At 43.1% G+C, this 18,507-nt stretch overlaps 1 protein-coding gene across 1 annotated transcript in view; it reads right to left on the reverse strand.

Moving 5' to 3' along the window:
• si:dkey-215k6.1 (transmembrane protein 132C) overlaps positions 1 to 2,643 on the reverse strand; it is a 255,764-nt gene extending 253,121 nt beyond the window's left edge. The window contains exon 1 of the mRNA XM_032515274.1: positions 1,787 to 2,643. Within this exon, the coding sequence (XP_032371165.1) occupies positions 1,787 to 1,868 (82 nt within the window). The 5' untranslated portion in view covers positions 1,869 to 2,643. The remainder of the gene's footprint in view (positions 1 to 1,786) is intronic.
• Positions 2,644 to 18,507: the final 15,864 nt, after the last annotated feature.

Genomic DNA, 18,507 nt, shown 5'->3' on the forward strand with positions numbered 1-18,507 from the left:
AAAGAAAGAAAGAAAGAAAGAAAGAAAAAGAAAGAAGAGAGAGAGACAGAGACACACACACATACTGGGCATCCTAACTATCAAGGGACCTACTAAACAGCAGTCAAGGAACAGTATGCACTGTCAGACAAAAGGCACAGACAGTCACGGGGCCAAAACTCTTGTCTTTTGGATCTCATCCCATGTGAAGAGGAGGAGAGGCGGTGTCAGGAGAAGAGGCGACGGCCACCATAGCGCCTCGGAGCTCACAACGCAGCGACTGTTCAGTGAGCCGTGAGTGACCGGAGCCGATTAAAACACACGCGCATTGAAGCGCGCGCACAGACACAGAATGCACTCAGGGGAATGTGATACTAATGCTGAATGATCTGTCATGTGTGTGGAAAACAGAGGCGTTACAGGCGCGCGCTCAGAGGGCTCCAAACACAAAATATCTGCCAGCCTTCTTCAGTTTAAGCTGCTTCTTCTTTTTCGTTTTTTTCTTCTTCCCTGAAATAAGTGGGTGGTTGTGTTGCCCGAGCAGAATTTAGAATATCTCATCCCCGTTTAGTGTTTTGGAGAATGACAGTGAATTGCCGTCTGCGCAGACTCCGAATAATATTATCTTCTAACAGTTTCAGTTGAGCCTAGAAGACCGGCAGTTTTTTTTAAAGTCACGCACCGTAAGTCCAATTAATATGAAAGCCATTTTAAAAGTTAATAATGAAGTCATTGCTTTACATATAGACCTAGGCGGACATAGGTTGGGTCTTGACAGCTCTATTCACGTTTCTGTCTATGATGTGTGCATTTTGTAGACTAAGAAATGCTCTTTTCACTTCTATTACGAGACGGGTTGGGCTCCTTGTGCTAAGTTTTTATTTCAGTTCACTAATGCTTGAGTGTGTGTTTGTGTGTGTGTGTGGGGGGGGGGGGGGGGGAAGACAGCCGATCATCCTTCGATTTAAAAAAGACCTCATATAAGAAAAACCCTTCAATCACCTCGTCTATAAGACGAGGAGCGCAAAAACTCGCTGCCAGTCAGTCCGGGGTTTGTTTTCTTTCCCAAATGACAACTAATTTATCTTTTTTTTTTTTTTTTTACAGGACACACGCTGCCAGGTCGGCTCAGTCTTCTCCGAGGACTCAAAACGGGCACACAGCTCGGTCAGCAGCCGACTAACCGGGGTTCGGGTGTCTCAGGGCACCAGTTCCGCATCTGACATTTGACGCTTCGGCTCAGTCAATTACTTATCATTCCACACACACGCACGGAAAGGAGGTGTCAAGGTGAATAAGTGCTAATCGATCGTCATTTGGCCAAAAAAGTAAACTTGCTTCATTTAAATTCCCAGAGTGTTAACATGTTGGCAGACATAACCTCCAGTCTGGGATCACTATATGGAAAACCTCTGATCATTTCGGAAAGCGTCATGACTCCATGCAACTTGTTTGAGTTAAACACCGCTTAGTGATGGATACTGTCACGTTGATCTCTGTGAGGATGGTCATGTGGGTAAACTGAGTTTTGAGTCGAGTTTCTCAAAAGACATGCCTGTCTAACATCACTCACTTTCAAATCGCACATTGAAGCACAATTAAAGCCAAAGAAAACATACCAACAATTAGAACAGGCTGCAGATGATGCATTAACCCACGGTGCCTACACAAAGTTAAAACAAAAAATACTGATGATGGGATGTGACATTACTGATTTCCAGCCCCCCCCCCCCAAAAAAAAAGAAATAAAACGACAACGTTTCAAACTGGTCGACAACAAGTTTTCGCATGTATCTGCATCTCTTACCTTTCCACAGGAAAAGAAGAAGCACCGTCTTCCAGAGGTGGCATCCCACCAGCGCGCCTCGCCTTCTCCAGACCGTGTCCATCGCTGCTCGGTAAAACTGTTCACAAAACGGACAAAGGACAGGGAAATCTTTTTTTTATTATTGTTTTCCTCTTCCCCCCCAGACAGATCACTACCGCATCGGTGCCATCAATAATCTCAATTTGACCAAACTGCGCTCCCGCTGTGCTTGACGTTAGACAGCGCGCACATTAGACTTGGAGTAAACTATAAATCCTTCTGGAGTCAGTGATAAAAAAACAACAACCCCGATGGGCAGTTCCAGTGTAGGATAGCTTCTTGTTTAATTCTCCCCACCCCAAAAAAAGTCTCCGGTTTGTCTCATTCAAGACAGAGCCGAGGCATGAGTCTGTTTTCCCCCGTGGTAAGCTTTTTCCACCGGTGCGCTCCTCCGCTTCATTTATCCAAACGGGACAGCTAAAGCTGAGCAAACCTCAACGTCTCTCCCTTTATCACACTTTTCTTTCTTCCAGAGTTTAAAAAGAACCAACAGAGTGGACGAAGAAGTCATCCAACGAATTAAAAAGTCCACTCAATAAGCAGTTTTGAAACAACAACGCCGAAGAAAACTCTGTCACTTAAAGGTTCATGAATAAAATCCAAATTCCGCTCGCCCGGCAGCAGCTCCGTCCGCTCTCCCTTTCCTTCCTCCCTCTGTCTATCCTCCTCTTGCTGTGCGTGTTATGTGTGCGTCTGGGTTCAACTTGAGAGGCTGTATACACTCGTCGGCGGGATGGAGGGAGGAGAGGACAGAAGAGGAGGAGGTCTGTCGTTTCCACCAGCCGGCAGAGGAGGAAGAGGAGGAGGGCCAGCGGAGACTGTGGGGCTGAGGGCGGGATTTGGGGAATTCAGTGACAGTTTGCAGCCAATGGATGGTGTTAGAATTTATTTAGGCTAATTTAATTTCTTTCAAAATTTTAGATGTTTTAATATGGTTAAGACCTTATTGTTTTTCTACTTTTATTCATACATGTAATTATTTTTCTTGTATTCATTCATTCATTTAATTTTGGAGGGCCCCCCAAAACATCAGTACCCACAGCATAAGGACTATTAAAATATGTATTTTCTAAATTAATAAACGAGTAAAAAACTAAAATACAACATAAAAGTGTGTGCCATAGACATTCAAAGCCAACAATTGAAACCAAAAGACCTGTAAATCCATCTGTGGAAAAAAAAAAAATCTTTAACAGGGATATCCCTGGGCACTGCAGCTTTTTGAACACGTTTAAAGTACGATATCCCATAAGAAAGGCCTACTGGATTTGCTCTATGTTGGGGTCAGTGTGTGTGTGTGCTGTTTCTCATTTTAAAGCCCCTCTCTGCATTATTAATAAAAAGACACACGCTACACCTGTTCACTCTGTAATCGATAGACGCCACCTTCGCACGAGCTCTCATGTAGGCCTGTACGCAAAAACCGCGCGCGCGCACCACATCCGCTTCCAGTGATGTGTGACAGCTTGTACAACAGCAAAATGTGATACACCGGACACCTTGTCATAAAACTCATTCACTTTCGAGAGAGAGAGAGAGAGAGAGAGAGAGAGAGAGAGAGAGAGAGAGAGAGAGAGAGAGAGAGAGAGAACATTAAGGTCTTATTTGAGTCCAAGACGATATTTCATGAGGCAGCCTGCCAGGTTCCCTTTGTCAGCTAAATGTGTAAAAGCTAAAGAGATGACATTGTGACTTATTGAATTGCAAATCAGTCCGTCGGCGGAGGAATGGGGAGGATTTCCGGAGACGAAGATACGTGAGCCTCACTGCCTGTCCGTCTGTCTGTCAGACTCCACGGCCTCGACAAGAGGCTAAGAAGGAGGGACAGCCCCCCCTAGTGTCACATTTACAGAAGAGACAACACGTTGTGGCAATTACAGAAGATCCTCTATATATTCATTCTTTATAATACGTTTGTCCTATTTGTCCTTAAATTAGCAGTATACGTGATTGACATTGAAGAAGGCTTGGTGCATGGCTTGGTGCATTGATCTTATTCTTCTGCCACTTTGGTTTTATCTTCACTGTGATTCCAACGTGTGAACAGTGAGCCTTCATGCACTTTTATTCCAACTTGTCCCGTTTCATTGTTCACTCACTTTCCCCAAACGTTCGCAGTCACAAGCTCACTTTCTATAACATATCAAACCGCCATCTATCTTATGGAGCAGAAACAAAATCAGTGCACTTAAAAATATCCTAAATTCTCACAATGACTTTTCCCTCAGCCAGCCAAGCTGCAGCATTCCCTGTGACTTAAGCTTAAAAGATCTTTATTTTTTTTAAATTCATTTATCGTTTTTTTTACTGAACTATTCCTCTTGGGGCTGCAACTGAGGCAAGGCATTAGTTCAGCAAGCATGCAGTAAAATGTAATATTTATACAAATACAGTGTCTGTATGCCAATGAGGCCCCACTGGCTGTTTGGGGAAATTTGACAAAGAATTTAAAAAAATAAGAAGTGCACATAATTTCCTATATATCTAGGGACAAAAAAAATACATATTGTAGTTGTAATTGTATGTGCTTGGTCATCTACATTTGTTCCAAACATTTTCAGCTTATGACCCCCAAAAAGAAAAGCTGCTAACACCTGACTCTTTACTCAAGATCATAAAGGATTGGACAATTTGATTGCAAACAACTACTTTTCTTTTCCCCTTTAAGAATATGCCACTTGAGATTATTAGAGGAATTCTTGAGGCAGCAAGCATTCATTATATCACAAAAAGGCATTCATCACAAAGATTGCATTGTCAGTAACTTTTAAAACACAATCGATGTGTGATAAATGAAGAATAATATGCCATGAGGCTGGTTGCTCTGCTTATTCACTTGCCGTTGAGGAAGAGTAGAAGAGGAAGAGTCCAATGCAGCTGCAATTATGAAGTTATTATGGTTTCGGATTTTGTTTCCTGTTTTCTGTTATTCTCCACGTGTCCTCCCTTGTCACCTAAGTGTAGGCTACTTCCTGTCTTGTGTCTTCCAGTGAGTGTCTGTTCGGATTCCTGTTTTATTTTGAAAGTCTAGGTATTCTGCTTTGCATCTGGCTTTCCTTCCTGTTTGTTTTTTTTTTGCTTCTGTGATTGCCTAGTGTTTCTCACCCGTTTCCCAGCCCTTGTGTCACCTGCCTCTTGTTTCCTCGTTACCCAGTGTATTTAGTGTCTGTGCTTCCTTCGTCTCTGGTCAGAGGCTTTCGTGTGTTGGTGTGCGTGTTCGCCGTTCACCTGTTCCGGCCATTTTGCTCAGTATTTGGACTCTTTCCTGAGATCTTTGTTTCCCTGTGAGTTTTTCCCCTTTGTCGCTTTTGGATTTCTCTTTTTTTGTGTTTTGGACTTTGTGTTTTCCTTGAGTATTCAGTTATTACTTTTGGATCTCTTTTTTGGCCCTGACTCTTTGTTAATAAATCTTTGTTCTAAAACCCACTCTTGCCTGCCTGCCTCCTCTCTGCATTTGGGTCCTCTACTTCTATGACCTGTAACAAAAGTCCCACTTTTTATTGCATGGTTGCAATGTACTTTGCATCCATTTCCCAAAAGGAACAATTGAAAAGTGTTGCTCTCATTTTTAGCTAGCAAAGTGCTTGCTTGTAAACGTCAAATGAAGGCAGGAAAAGTTGCATGCTCACTTTGATGCAATATTTCTAATTTAATGAATCAACTGCACACCTTTGTCTTTGCATTTGTTGGAAAACTGATTCTTTAAATCAAATGTAAATATTCTCAGTTGTGTGCCTACATTTCCCCTCCTTATTTTAAATTCAGAGATAGTAATTTGTTTGCAGTCAGGCAAATTACAGCGGGGTTTTGGTTTATTTCCAAAATCTGCGTGATTGCAAATATGGAGATCTGCGTATGGACGACCGGAAGGAAGAAAAAAATGGATCCGCCAAGAAAAAGACTGAGGCAAAAACCGCTATTTACTTCTCACCTTTGAACAAGCTGAGCTGTAGGCAACTGCACATTCAGCTATGAGCACCAACACATCACAGCATGTGGAAGAACCCCCCCCTCCCCCCCATCCCTGGACAGTCTGCTGCAGAGATGTGCCCACCCTGAGGTCATGCTGCACCCATCTCAGCCTAACTCCCCATGGCTTCTCAGTGGGGAGATGAATTTTGCACGACAAGTCACATCTGTCACAGGCTGAAAACTCGTCTTTTAAAAGAAAGTACTTCATATCACTCTTGTCCTGCTGAAACACACACCCCTCTATTAACATGGACTGCTGCAAACATTTCTTAAAGTGTGTTAGAGGGCCATAACTTCCAAAATTCTCATTTATGTTCTTAAACCTTCAATAAGGCTAATACAGTAATCCTCTTCCATTTTGAAAGCAGAAGGCCAGGATTAGCCTCAATTGGATGTTAAAGGGAATAATGGTCAAAATATTTTTTTTCAACCTAAAACGTAAAATCCAGATGTGTTCTAAGTATTACTTTGTGGGGGCCCTAAGCCAGAAAGATCAAGAAACCACTTCTCTAGTGGTTTGGGTTGGACAAAATTAGGACTGTATTTTAAGCTGATTCCAGTTTCCAACTTCGCCCAGGTGCGTGTGCCAAAACACGGACGGAAGCCACTTCTCTCTTGATATTTTATTCAATAATGCAAGAGTACAAACATGGGCGTCTGCGAATACTGTGTTTTAGGTGTGTGGTTCTGCAAGGGAAAACCACTGTAAAAGGCCACCATAAACAATGCATAAGACCCACATACAGACTGGCAAACAAACCCAGCAGTTAGTACATTATATACATATAGGCTAGCTGATCATAAACTCACATTAACCACATATTGATGTGGTTTCACTACTACAGCATGTAAACAGTGCACATAAATTACAACCATGAGCCAGGACGTAACAATTACTGTTATATTGGATCAACCAAGTGAAACCTAGTTAATAGTACTGAATTGGTGTGGAGCTGGACCGTGGAGGGTAACATTGAGGTTACACATAACCTGGCTACTTATATGGTAGGCCTAACTGTGGTGGAGGGTCTCCATGAGGAAGCAGGGCACTCTCGGTAGCTGGTCTGCTCTGGGTTGCAACACCGAACGTGGCAATGAGCCTGATGTCCTTGATCTCGTTTATTACCCTGTCCAAGTGGTCAACCACATTTCTTTGGGGCTTTTCATCAGACTCAGGCCCGGGTGGTGGCTCTGGACACTCCTCTTCATACTCCTTGACTGCCGAGGACATGATGTTGACAGTGGGACAAATAGGGTTGGGCCACTCATCTGGAACTGACCTTATGGGAGTGTAACTAACAGCAACTGACTTTGCTTCCTTGAGGCTGCATACTGTCTCCATCATAACCTCTAATTGTTCAATAAAGGAAATTTAATGTTACCTCTGCAATCACAGATTTGAATGATGTATTGTCAAAAGTGTTAATGGAATTTGAGTGATTTATAGCTTTATAAATGAACTTAAAAATCAAATAAAAGTCCAATGTGTTTGCCTCTGTATGACCATAGTATAACAAGTACATGACACTATGGTGACTATTAAAAGGTGCTCTAAGCGATGGCACGCATGTTTTAGGCTAGAGCATTTGTTGTCACATACGGCAAACATCTGACTATCAGCAAGCTGCCTGTCCCCAGAACACACTGTAAAAAAACACGTCTCTCTAGACAGCCCAGGGTCTGAAAATGGCAACAAAAATAAACTGTACCCACCTGCACCACAAAGTATACAAACAGTGTTCCAGCCAATAACCGACAAGAAGGATTTTGGGGGGGGGGGGCTAGTGCACAGAAGGGAGGGGAAGGGGACAGGATGAGGAGGAGAGAGGGGCAAGTCTCGATTTGTTTAAAAATATGTCAAGAAGTAACGTCACCCAACACATCGCTTAGAGCACCTCTAAGTAGAAACACTGGCATGTTTAAGTTATGATTTCAACTGAGCTATTCAAAAAAATCATAATATATAAAATATGTTCACAAGTTATTTTAGGTGCTGGTTAACATCAGGAGCTGGTTCTGTCAGTAGAACGATAATGTTCAGCAGTAAGAAAAAATAAGTGAAATGTGTATAAAAAGTGAACAGGACTATGGAGTTCAGAATGATTTCAACATCCAACCTGAGCAGAGAGCTTATTGTACTTTGAAGACATTGCTAATAGTGTGTGTTTGAGGGGTGCTTTCTGAATGCTACGAATGTGTTGTCAAATTAATGAAGATGTTTTCTTAATTTTCTTGTGTTTTGTCTATTTGCGTGTATTTCATCAAGTTTCAGTGTATCTGTCATGTTGGCCACCATAAAAATGCCATGTCTAAAATCATTGCTCTGGATCTTTAAGACCCCCGACATTGCAGACAACTGATATGAGCTGCAAAGTGGACAGTTTTCATAGCTGAAAATGCTTATGAATTTTAAAAATTCAGCAGTTTCTTCTACAGTTTTATAGAAACCATTATGGAAGAAAAAAATGAAAGGTACTAATCTACATACATGTTCACTTTAGAGCCAGATGAGCCCAAACTTTGCATTAATGTATTAGATCCATTAATTGAATGATCACATAAAAAGGGATGTGATGAATGGTAATCCAAGTTCACTTTTATTTATTTGGCTTTTACTGCTGATAAGTCCAAGTAAACATCATGAAGTTTATGTGTAGCCTAAAGTCAAACTCCTTCACTCAGAAAAGTAAATGTGATGCTTTAGGATTATGTCTGACTGGAGGTCATAGTTCTGTAGTATTAACAGTTTTTCTTGTTTATTTACCACAGTGTAAACAATAATTTTTAAGCACTCTGAAGGGCAAAGTAAAGTGGCCAGAATGAAAGAAGACAAACTGCTTAGATACGATCTTGGGTCAAAATTGTGTTTGTGAGCGCATGAGAGAAAGGTTTGTTTGCTGCAGTATATACGAGTTTCATCCACATATTTAAGTCCAAAAAGAGAGACAGTGACGTAGAAATCTAGCTTGTTCAGACTATACACTCCACGCTAGGGCTTGTGGAAGATGACCGCCACTGACAAACCTCCCTATTTACATGTAATTCCTTCACTCTCTATCCCTTGCTCCCTCCGTTCTCTCTCGTTCTCTGGTCGAAAACCATAGCCATCTCTTTGCTCAGTGGAGCAAACTGAATATATTAGAATCCAATTATGGTTGGTGAAGAGATCTGCTCAGGCTTAGAGTGTATACATGTGAGGTTGTGTTTGTAATTTTCATGTGTGTACATGTGTCAATCATATAGGACAGCTTATGCCCAGGCAGTGTGTGAGGAAGGGTGTCTTTGTGTGGGTTTTTAGGACAACTTATGCTTCTATGTAAATATTGTTGTGCATGTGTGTGCACGTTTGTTTCCGTATGTGTTGCTATCACAGGGGTTGTCATAGTGCAATGAGTCAGTGAAATAGAACGCCTTTCTGTCTCACCAAGTGGTTTCTATTGCCATATTAAAAACACAGCAAGACCACTGTCAGGCACGGTAAATCAGAGTAATGTGTGTGAGAGAGAATCGATAACTGTCCTGCATTACATACTGCCCTTTACACACAAAAATGCTGTAAACTAGGAACAAAATACTGAGGTTTATCTTTATCCATTTACAAAATGCAAAGTGAGCGAACACAACATCACATCAATATTTGGCATTACTACTCTTTGCCTTCAAACCAGCAGCAATTCTTATTAAGTACACTTTCAAAAAGTCAGGCAACGTTGAGGATCGTAGACGTAGTGGTTGGCCAAGGAAACTTAATGCAGCAGATGAAAAACATCCATCCATCTTTGTCCACTTATCCGGTATCGGGTCGCGTGGGCTGCCGCTCCAGCAGGGAACCCCAAACTTCCCTTTCCCGAGCCACATCAACCAGCTCCAACTGGGGGATCCCAAGGCATTCCCTGGCCAGGTTGGAGATATAATCTCTCCAACTAGTCCTGGGTCTTCCGAGCCCTCGTACCACCTGGACGTGCCTGGAACACCTCCCTAGGGAGCCGCCATGGGGCATTTTTACTAGATGCCCCAACCACCTCAACTGGCTCCTTTTAACGCAAAAAATCACCCGCTCCATTGTCCCCTCACTCATGAACAAGACCCCAAGGTATGTAAACTACTTCACTTTGGGTAAGTACTAATTCCCTACCCAAAGAAGGCACTCCCTCGGTTTCTTGCTGAGAACCATGGCCTCAGATTTAAGAGGTGCTGATCCTCATCTCAGCCGCTTCACACTCTGCTTTAAACCAATCCAGTGAGTGCTGAAGGTCACAGACCGATGATGCCATCAGGACCACATCCTCTGCCAAAAGCAACGATGGGATCCTGAGCCAACCGAACTGCAACCCCTCCCCACCCCAACCATGCCTCGATATCCTGTCCATAAATATTACAAACAGGATTGGTGACAAAGCGCAGCCCTGGTGGAGGCCAACCCTCACCTGGTACGAGTCCGACTTACTGCCAGGAACCCAGACACAGCTCTCGCTTTGGTCATACAGAGATTGGATGGCCCTGAGAAGGGACCCCCTCACCCCATCCTCCTGCAGCCCCTCCCACAGTGTCTTCCGGTGGACCGAGTCATACGCCTTCTCTAGATCCACAAAACACATGTAGACTGGTTGGGCATGCTCCCAGGATCCTTGCGAGAGGGAAGATCTGATCCGTTATTCCACAACCAGGACGGAATCCGCATTGTTCCTTTTCAACCAGAGGTTTGACTTTTGGCCGAACCCTCCTTTCTAGCGCCTTGGACTAGACTTTACCAGGGAGGCTGAGAAGTGTCATACACCTGTAATTGGCACACACCCGCTGGTCCCCCTTTTTGAAGAGGGGAACCACCACCCCGGTCCACCACTCCTCAGGCACTGTCCCAGACTTCCACACAATGTTAAAGAGGCGTGTCAACCAAGACAGCCCCTCCACACCCAGAGCTTTCCACATTTCTGGACGGATCTTATTAATCTCTGGGTCTTTGCCACTGTGAAGCTGTTTGACTATATCAGCGACTTCCACCAGGGAAATTGATGATAATTCCCCATCATCCTCCAGGTCTGCCTCTACCACAGAGGATGCATCAGCTGGATTTAGGAGTTCCTCAAAATGCTCCTTCCACTGCTCTTTTACCTCCTCAGTTGAGGTCAACAACATCCCATCCTTACTGTACACAGCTTGGAGGATTCTCCGCTTCCCGCTCCTGAGGTGGCGAATGGTTTCCCAGAAGCACCTTGGTGCCAACCGAAAGTCTTTCTCCGTGTCTTCTCCAAACTTTTCCCACACATGCTGCTCTGTCTCTGTCACGGCAGAGGCTGCAGCCCTTTGGGCCCGTCGGTGCCTTGCAACTGCTTCTTGAGTCCTCTGGGATAACATGTCTCGGAAAGACTCCTTCAGTTGGACGGCTTCACTGATCACCGGTGTCCACCAAGGTGTTTGTGGGTTACCGCCCCTTGAGGCACCTAAGACCACAGCTCCCCGCCGCAGCTTCAGCAATGTAAACTTTGAAAATTGTCCACTCAAGTTCAATGCCCCCAGCCTCCACAGGGATGCACAAAGTGCTCCGCTGGATGTGGGAGTACAAAGTCTGGACAGGGGCCTCCTCCAGACGTTCCCAATGTACCCGTACTACCCGTTTGGGCTTACCAGGTCTGTCCAAAGTCCACCTCAATCCCCTGACCCAACTCACCACCAGATGGTGAACAGTTGACAGCTATGTCCTTCTCTTCACCCGAGTGTCCAAAACAGACACAAAAAAACCATATCAAGCTTATTTTGCTTTGAAATTGGAAGATGTCCAGCAGTGACATCAGCTTAGAACATGAAACCAGTGGGACCCAGGTACACCCATCTTCTGTTTGGAGAAGTCTGGCCCGAAGTGGTCTTCATGGAAGAGTTGCAGCCAAAAAGCCATACTTCCAACTATGTTTTTGTGCATTGTTGAGTCGCTTGGCCTTGTTTCTATTTTGGAGGTATGGATTTTTTGGCTGAAAATATGTAGAGTTCACACTTGGCCATCTTCCAAAAATTGATGGCCAATTACAAATTTGGTGCAACAGTCTGACGTGACAGCAGGACGGTGCGTGCGGGGGTCACTGGCTAGCTGCCCGGCCTGTCCACCTTCACAGACCCCGCTTTGAGCTGGAGCTCTATCAGGAGACTCGGACAAGAGGCATATATTTCTCCAATTGTTTAAACAACTCTACACATATCCTTCATACAAGTAACTGGAACCTGTAGTTTTTCAAGTTATAAAGCTCCACAAGATATTGTGGGCGCAAGCTTGCTGACCGAACACGGACGGACACACACACAGCAGAGGAGAGGGAGAGCGTCTGACAGGGCAGAAAGATACCCATCTGCCTTTGACAGTCTTGTAAATAAATTGTTACATATATATTAGATCTGTCAGTGTCCTTCTAGCATAGGCGCCAATTTATGTTTTCTTTCGTGGGTGCTCGTACAGGCAGAGCGTTCTCTCTATGGCTCTGGTGCGGACGCAAATCCTTCAAAAAAAAAAAAAAAAGTAGGCTAGTCAAAAAATGTTTGCATTTCAGAGCCTAGGAAATGTACAGTGGCCAACACAAACACACATGTCTATTTTCTCGATAGTGAAGTTGGTCTTTTAACTTAGGACCGCACACTTCTCAGAAATACAGGCAAGGCAAGGCAAGGCATGCTTGTATAGCACATTTCACAACAAGGCAATTCAAAGTGCTTTACACAAATCGTTAACAGATAAAACACAAGTAAAAACAGTTAAAAATCACAAGCATTAAAAACCGGTAAAACACATGAGACAGTTAAAAACAAAGAGAAACATAAAACACAGAATAAAATTTAGAGTGCAGCAAAGAAATTTAAAGAATGATAGTCATTTAAGAAACAGCATCAAATAGAAAGGTCTTCAGCCTTGTTTAAAAGAACTGAGAGTAGCAGCGGATCTACAGGTTTCTGGGAGTTTATTCCGATATGAGGGCATAGAAACTGAAAGCTGCTTCACCCTGTTTAGTTCTGACTCTGGGACAGAAAGCAGACCTGTCCCAGATGACCTGAGAGGTCTGGGTGGTTCATAGTGTAGTAGCAGATCAATATATTTTGGACCTAAACCGTTAAGTGATTTATAAACTAGCAAGAGTACTTTGAAATCATTCTTTGAGACACAGGAAGCCAGTGTAAAGACTTCAGAACTGGAGTGATGTGATCCAGTCTCTTGGTCTTAGTGAGGACTCGAGCAGCAGCGTTCTGAATCAGCTGCAGCTGTCTGATTGTTTTTTAGGGAGACCTGTAAAGACCCCGTTACAGTAGTCAAGTCTACTGAAGATAAAGGCATGGCAAGTTTTTCCAAATCCTGTTGACACTAAGTCCTTTAACCCTTGATATATCTTAAGGTGATAGTAGGCTGACTTTGTAATTGTCTTAATGTGGCTGTAAAGTTCAGGTCTGAGTCCATGACTACACCAAGATTTCTGGCTTTGTGTTGTTTTTAACATTGTTGTTTGAAGCTGAGCGCAGACTTTTAATCGTTCCTCTCTTGCTCCAAAAACAACCACCTCAGTTTTTCCTTCATTTAATTTCAGAAAGTTCTGGCACATCAGCCGTAATTTGTTCGATGCACTTAGTCAGTTTTTGTATTGGACTATAGCCCCTGGCGATAAGGTTATGTAAATTTGTGTGTCGTCCGCATAAACTATGGTAACTTATTTGTTTTCTCCATAATCTGAGCCAGTGGAAGCATGTAGATGTTAAACAGAAGAGGCCCCAGAATGGAGCCTTGCGGAACTCCGCACGTCATATTTGTACGCTCAGATGCATAATTACCTATAGACACAAAGTAATCCCTATTCTTTAGGTAGGATTCAAACCAGTTTAGTACTGAGCCAGAAAGGCCAACGCAGTTTTCCAATCGGTCTAGTAGTATGTCATGGTCGACCGTGTCAAATGCAGCACTGAGATCAAGTAATACTAAGATTGAAATTTTGCCATTATCTGTGTTAAGGTGGATGTCATTAAAGACTTTGACAAGAGCCGTTTCAGTGCTGTGGTGTGGTCGGAAACCCGACTGAAAGGTATCAAAACTGTTGCTTAGTGACAAGAAATGGTTGAGTTGTTGAAAGACTACTTTTTCAATGATTTTACTTAAAAACGGAAGGTTTGATATTGGCCTATAGTTGCTCATTAGTGACTTGTCTAGGTTGTTCTTTTTTAAGAGTGGTGATTACTGCAGTTTTCAGGGCCGTGGGAAAGATACCTGAAAGAAGAGATGTGTTCAAATCTGTAGAAGATCAGAAGTCAAACAATTGGAAACATTTTTGAAAAGTCCCGTTGGTAGAACATCAAGGCAAAGGTCGAGGTTTCAGATGTTGAATAATGTCCTCCAGGTTTGTATGGTTGATCGTGTGGAATCTGTCATATGGAACTTTTTTGCTTGAACACTGAAACACATATCCTGGACTTGATATGGAGGCACTGACTGTTTGTCTAATCTTTTGAATTTTGTCTTTGAAGAAGGAGCAAAGTCATTGCAGGCCTTGGTAGATAAAAGTTCAGATGCTACTGGTACTGGAGGGTTTGAACCTATCAACAGTAGCAAACAAAGCACGGGAATTATTATTGTTTCTAGAGATATATCAGAGAAAAGGACCTTCTTGCATTCCTCAATTCCAAATTATAAATGCGAAGTCTCTCTTTATAGGAGTTATAGGACCAGGAGATTTGTTTTCGCCACCTCGTTCAGCTTTCCTCACTCTCTTTTTTCTGTCTCACCAGTAGGACATTTCTCCATGGAGATCTTTTCTTACCAGATACAACTTTGACCTTAGTGGGAGCATGGCATCAATAACATTTGTAATTTTACAGTTGAAATTATCTACAAGCTCACTGACTGATAGCCCAGAGGGGCTGGTGTGGGGGAAAAGCTGAATAAATGTGTCACTGGTGTTTTCAGTGATATACCGTTTTCTGATTATCTTTGTTTGGACACTTTTGGGCACAGAGATAGTGCCGTTAAGAAAACACAGGAATGATCTGAGAGAGCAACGTCGTCACCACAACCTTGGAAATGTTCAGACCTTTGGAGACAATCAAGTCCAGAGTGTGCCCCTTATTGTGGGTGGGCTCCGTCACATGCTGAGTCAGTCCATAGTTCTCAAAACACAACACAGCTCTTTTGTCCCCCTGTCCTGGGGGCTGTCAACAGAATGTTAAAATCACCCGCAATGATTACACAATCAAAGTTAATGCGTAATAGACAGCAGTTCAGTGAAGTCATCAATGAAGGTGCACAATATTTAGGTGGCCTGTAGATATTTAGAAACATCGCTTGAGGGGAAGATCTTAATTGAAGAGCAACATATTCAAAAGAACAAAATTTCCATAACATATTTGCGTACAGTGAATGAGTCATTAACAAAATGGCGACTCCACCTCCTTTCTTATTCACTCTATTCTCACTCATAAACTGAAGTTAGTGGGGAGCTGACTCGATGAGAACAGAGCGCTGTATTATGTCTAACCAGGTTTCAGTTAAAAACATAAAATCTAGATTGTGCTAGTAATAAAACATTGATTAAAAATGATTTTCCTGCCAAAGACCTGCGTTTAGTAAGGCTAGTGTAGTGTGTTTTCATTTTGGGACAGGCTGTAGCTGACGAGGAATGGATGTAAATTTGCTAAGTTTGCAGTTAAGTGATTCACCATTCTTTCCTATTACCTATCAAACAGAAATTGAGGAAGAATTGAATCCACAGGGCCGGGCTTGTCTTGAAAGAGTCATTAGTATCACTAGTCCTGCAGCCAAGGCCCGGCACATATCAGATAGTGCTTGCCAGATTTTGCACACAAGCGTCCTTATCAGTCTGGGGGGAAGGAGTTTTCTGACATCCTGGTAGTGGTGCTTGGCGTTACTTTTGCCCGGGGTTGAGCCATGGGGGTAGGAAGGGTGCATAATTGATGGGGGAAATAAGGGAAAGGGTGTGTGGAGACATCAGTAGAGACAGCGATGAATCCTCGAAGGTTCGGGGTTGGGAAGGTTTGAGGGGTGTGGAGGGTGGGAAGAGGGGAGTGGAGGTTTCGTGTCTCTGCTCTCTGGTCCCGGTCAAATCTTTGCACAGGGGGGGCTGTGCTGGATCACTGCCGCACTTGTTGTGTCTTCCTTTTGTTTTGTGACTTGGCAGAGGGAGCAGATGTGTGAGCCAGAAAGGAAAGAGTTAGAGGTGAACAGCTTTAACTCCTGGCTTGTTAAGGGAAAGTCTATCTGCTTTAAAAAGATTGTCGCTCCCAGAAATGTTTAAATTGTCAATGAACTTCAGAGAGTGGACGGTACATTCAGTTGAAAGCCATTTGTTTAGTCCAACAGTCGGCGAATCTCTCATCTCCTTTCTGACTGACGGTATAGGACCACTGATAAACACATTTGCGCTTAGGGGGTGACGTGGTCAAGCAGTTCCCTAAAGTCCAGTTTCAGCAATTCAGACTGTTGCTTTACAATCATTTGACCCTATATGCAGAATAATGTTCTTCACAGTTGGGTGTGCTGCCACGATATCTGGGATTTTTTGGGTCAAGTCAGACACCATGTCTTTGGGAAAACATGTATTTTGGTGTTTTTACTGTTTTTTAAATCTTTTACAGCAGAGTCACCCCACAATCAGGGTTTGAGGCCCAGTTGTTAGCTTTTTACTTTTTGAATTGCTTCAGTCCTTACCCTGCTGTGTGGCGATGAGACGCAGTCCCGGTCATCGATGACTGTCCAGCGTCTTGCAGACAGAGGCAAATCTGTTATCCAGTTGCACACCAGGTGTTGGGGGGGCATTTTGTTGCTTATTTTCCCTTTTGCAGCTGTCCACGGCTGTGTCCTACTAGGTACAGGGGTTGAAGAGGCGCTCTGCCCGGTGATAATGCAGGCCAGCCGGTCATATCACAACCTCAGGGCGCTGTGCCGGCCCGTTAGTCGTCCTCCATTTCCCGGAAAATGATTTACTCTTAGGCTTCGCACCAGACGGTTCCAGGGAGGACCGCCACTTGTTATTTATACCATTCCACCCTCTGTTCTTTGTAGTCTTGTTGGTGCTATAGCCGTGTGTTAGCATACTTTGTCCATTGTTATGGGTCCATGGTAAAGTGGTGTCATTTCACAAGATGTTAACTTCCACGTTCACTTCTAGAAGGTGAACCTTGGTTTCCAGAAGTGCAATCTTCTGAAGGAGTTTGTAGTAGTCTTCTACGGAGAAAGGAGGCATCTTGCTGCTAATTAGCTTTAGCTACAATCACTGTAGGACGGCTTGAGCTATTGGTAGGCACGCTCACGCAGAAAATTTTAAATATGGCAATAGCCTACTATGTCTACAAAAAATGTTAGTCCGTGTTTTTGAAGTGTCCAAGAGCGTGCTCATAGTTTCTCAGAGGAAAAGCACGATTATCAGCAAAAATATCAGCAAAAATATGCAAGCAGAAGCAGGAGAAGCAGCAAGCGTCTGCACGTAAGAAGCAGGAAGCTAGGATAGGATTGGAAATGAGAAGTTTAACTGACAGGTAACCGCAATCAGCGCTCACTCCACTTAGCACCAACTGCAATGTTTAATTTTAAATGAACAACCCACTTTGACATTTTTCTGTTTTAAATGAATCCAAAAGTTGGATGACCCTGCCCCCGAGACTAAAAAAGTTGGGTGACCCTATCCTCAAAGAATAAAAATGACATGACCCTCTATTTTCTTCGGGTGGTCCATGCCATAAATACCCAACGGCCTCTTAACAGTAAATTAATCTTTAAAACAATCCATTTCTGTAGACTGTCCTCCCCCTTAGAAACAGAAGCAGGTCTAACTGCGTACACACATGGATTTATTCTCCCTTGTGGGGGGAGGGGCTTAGGAGACAGTTTGTGCTTTAACAGATACGGGGAAGGGACTGAGAAGTTGTCAATGTTCAAATCCTTTGGCTAAATCCTGGATTCACAATCCTACCTAATACCTTTTAACTGCACCTCAGATCTCTGCAGGGTAAATCCAGACAACTAGCTGGACTGTCAAATCTAGTAGTCTGTTGCACAACTAAAACTACTTTGGAACGTACACTTGTTCCAACAAAACAAGTTCCTTGCCGAGGCTTTTTTGCAGAGACACCATTGTTTGGAGCTTAGCGCCACCCATAGTGACTGTGATTGGATTAAAGAAATGCTAATAAAACTAGAGCCTCCCATCCCTGAGGAAAACTTACAAATCCTACTATGGCTAGGCCATAGTAGGATTCTTACGAAGTGCGTAACCAAATGTGAAGTGACAAATGTCCATGATTTTAACCCAAAATGTGATGTTTTTAAAAACTAAGTTTTAGTGCCTTAACCTAACCAAGTAGTTTTTGTGCCCAACTTTGACCAAACTGCAACCGTTGAAAACTGAGAATTTGTCCAGAAAAAAAACAAACATTTAAGTTTATTTCTAACCTCCTGCCTATCACTACTTCTTAATGTACACAGTTTTGTGCCAGTTATAGTCTTTTGTCAAGAAGTACAGGAATGACATGGTCTTCTGCAGAGGTGGAAGGTAGCAAAATACACTTACGTTACTGTATTGAGTAGTTTTGTTATGTATTTAAAATCTGTATTTTAAAATGTACTTGATCATTTTGAGTGAAGTATTGTATTTCACTACGTAACAAATCCTATGCGTGAGAGAGTTAAAAAGAAGAACACACACACACACACACAC

Source organism: Etheostoma spectabile, chromosome 5, assembly GCF_008692095.1.
Source record: "Etheostoma spectabile isolate EspeVRDwgs_2016 chromosome 5, UIUC_Espe_1.0, whole genome shotgun sequence".
NCBI lineage: Eukaryota > Metazoa > Chordata > Actinopteri > Perciformes > Percidae > Etheostoma > Etheostoma spectabile.